At 56.4% G+C, this 2,806-nt stretch overlaps 1 protein-coding gene across 1 annotated transcript in view; it reads right to left on the bottom strand.

Annotated features, from left to right (window-relative positions):
* Positions 1-2,806, bottom strand: part of LBR (lamin B receptor) — a 17,196-nt gene that overhangs the window by 4,263 nt on the left and 10,127 nt on the right. Inside the window, exon 8 of the mRNA XM_006761320.2 lies at positions 2,259-2,503. Coding sequence (XP_006761383.1) covers positions 2,259-2,503 — 245 coding nt within the window. The remainder of the gene's footprint in view (positions 1-2,258; positions 2,504-2,806) is intronic.

The following is a 2,806-nucleotide window of genomic DNA, read 5'->3' as shown; positions in this document are numbered from 1 at the left end:
GTTCCTCTGACCCTGACACCACAGGGCTCCGAAATGCCTCGTGTGCCCCCACACCTCCGCCCAGGACACCCTCTCTGACCTCAGCTAAAGCTCCCCGAGACCCGGGGCTTCCCCAAGGCTGCCACTCCTGCGGGCTGAGCGTGTGTGCCTGCACTGTGACCCCCGAGTCTCGTCACCACCTGAAACCAAAGGGCCAGAATCGTCCCCAGGGCCCTCGGAGAAGGTCCTTCGCACCCACGGGGGGCAGAGGGGCGACGCCAGCTTCCCCAGCCATCGCCATGGTATGAGGCACGTCACCCGTGAACCCTGGAAAGGGGCACTGAGAGGACAGAAGTCGTGTCTGTGGGTCTTGCCCAAGTGCATCACTCCGACCATGAGGAAACACTGGGCCTGGCAGAGTGAGCTGGCTGGAACACTGTCCCATACTCCAAAAGGCTGTGGGTTCGATTCCAGATCAGGACACATAAGGGAGGCAACCGATCGATGTCTCTCTCTCTCTCTCTCAAAATCAATAAAAACATACCCTCGGTGAGGATGAAAAAGGAGATCGGGCCTAGTGGTGCTCTGGAAAACCATCGGAAACTACTCAGTGGGAATAAGAAGAGATTTAAGAGTCAGCCAGGAAGTGGCACTGCGTGATGTTCCAGGATTTCTCTCGTCCCCAGGGCCCTCGGAGAAGGTCCTTCGCACCCACGGGGGGCAGAGGGGCGACGCCAGCTTCCCCAGCCATCGCCATGGTATGAGGCACGTCACCCGTGAACCCTGGAAAGGGGCACTGAGAGGACAGAAGGTCGTGTCTGTGGGTCTTGCCCAAGGGCATGACTCCGACATGAGGAAACACTGGGCCTGGCAGGGTGAGCTGGCTGGAACACTGTCCCACACTCCAAAAGGCTGTGGGTTCAATTCCAGATCAGGACACATAAGGGAGGCAACCAATCAATGTTTCTCTCTCTCTCTCTCTCTCTCTTTCTCTCTCTCTCAAAATCAATAAAAACATACCCTCGGTGAGGATGAAAAAGGAGAGAGCACTGGACTAGCCCAGTGAAAGGCCCTCCTCAAGGGTCAAGGTCGGGAGACAAGGGAAGGAGAGGAGACCAAAGCAGGAACCAGAAGTGATTGGGCTGCAGAGAAGCCACAGAGCCAGGCCCGCGTGGGAACCTGTCCCAGTGCGCTGTGCTGCCCAGATCATGGCTGTGGCTGTGCCAGGTGCTGACACTGGGACGTGGAGGGATGGATCTAAGGGGACGCTTTACTGTCGCAACTCTACGCGTGTGAAATATGTTTGTTCTTTTTCCTTACATGAATCCACCGACACTACCCCTTTCCTACATAAATAGAAACTGAAAATAAACCCTTCTAAGGTTTAATAACCTGTAACAGGGCATCTTAACCCCTGGACTATATTCGCCGTAAGAAAATACTTTAAGTAGGCAGATTTAGGGAAAGCTGTAATTATTCCTAAAATATACCACCCACCGCTTCCTTAAAACTATGCAATTCTAAGTCCAAGACCAATTTGCACTACTGAACTGAAATTTAAAAAAAAACCAGACACATACCCATCCGATCAGTCCCGGGCGCAGTTCACAAAAGTATTTGAGATCAAAAGTCCCGATCCGAGGGTTTAGCTCGCGGCCAATGAAGAAATCGTAGATGGCGTTTCCTGAGAAGGGACAGTCCTTGTTCACACAGCTTTTGGCAACACCCTATTCCAGACCCAACTCTGAGGCTCTCACAGGCACAGCTGTCCTCCGCCCGGGTCCACTCCCCCGCCCCCCGAGCAGGAGGACCCGGGGCTGAGCAGTGGGGCGCCGGCCCCCTGGACCGTCCACCTGCCGCACAGCTTGGGGCCAGACCTTGCCAGATAGGAGGCAGGTTGGGGGGCCAGGTGAGGGGATGAAGCAGCACAAACTGGCAGTTAAGTCCTGGGATGGAAGGTAGCGCATCGGCATACAGTCAACAGTATGTCCTGCCTGCCCCAGTGGCTATCAGGGGGGCCCCTTCTGAAGGGCTAGGAATAGCTAATCACGCCCCCAGAATGTCCACTGTCAATAAAAAATCTTAAAGATCTCTCTCTAGTAGAGACCCACTGAAGAACCTAAGCATGAGGCATCCATTCTCTTTGCAAACGCCTTACCACTCACCCGTCACAGCTCGCTTCCAATTGAGCTTATGACGGCCACTGAAAAGGGAGTGTCACACAAGCATGGAGGCACAGGGCCACCGCGTTCAGAGCCCAGGGGGAAACGAGCACTCACGTTTCAGAGCGACAATCAGAGCCGCCAGCGGCCAGGACACCTCGTTGGGATGGAGGACCAGGTAGAAGGCTTGGAGGCTGTAGACGAAGGGCACCCACACCAGGTCCCCGAAGGCCAGCATGAAGCCGAAGCCGTCATGGATGATGTCCATGGTGGTCAGCACTGCCTCCTGCGGGCGAGGCGCCGGAAGAGGTTTGAAACAGAGTTTGGGGGAAGTTTCTGTGTGTAAAGTATCCAAGTGAAGTCTAGTTTACAGTCCATTTCCTAAGGGGCTGCGGGAGGGGGAGCCTGGGTCCCTGGCCTGCGTCTCCATCCCATCCCTCTGACCCTGACACCACAGGGCTCCGAAATGCCTCGTGTGCCCCCACACCTCCGCCCAGGACACCCTCTCTGACCTCAGCTAAAGCTCCCCCAGACCCGGGGCTTCCCCGGGGCTGCCACTCCTGCGGGCTGAGCGAGTGTGCCTGCACTGTGACCCCCGAGTCTCCCACTCCCCCCCAGACTAGGAGGCAAACAGCCAGGACCCGTGGCTCCCGCCTCACCCCCCG

The sequence above is a fragment of the Myotis davidii genome, unplaced genomic scaffold (assembly GCF_000327345.1).
Source record: "Myotis davidii unplaced genomic scaffold, ASM32734v1 scaffold174, whole genome shotgun sequence".
Taxonomy (NCBI): Eukaryota; Metazoa; Chordata; class Mammalia; order Chiroptera; family Vespertilionidae; genus Myotis; species Myotis davidii.
This window is presented reverse-complemented; position numbering and strand designations above follow the sequence as displayed.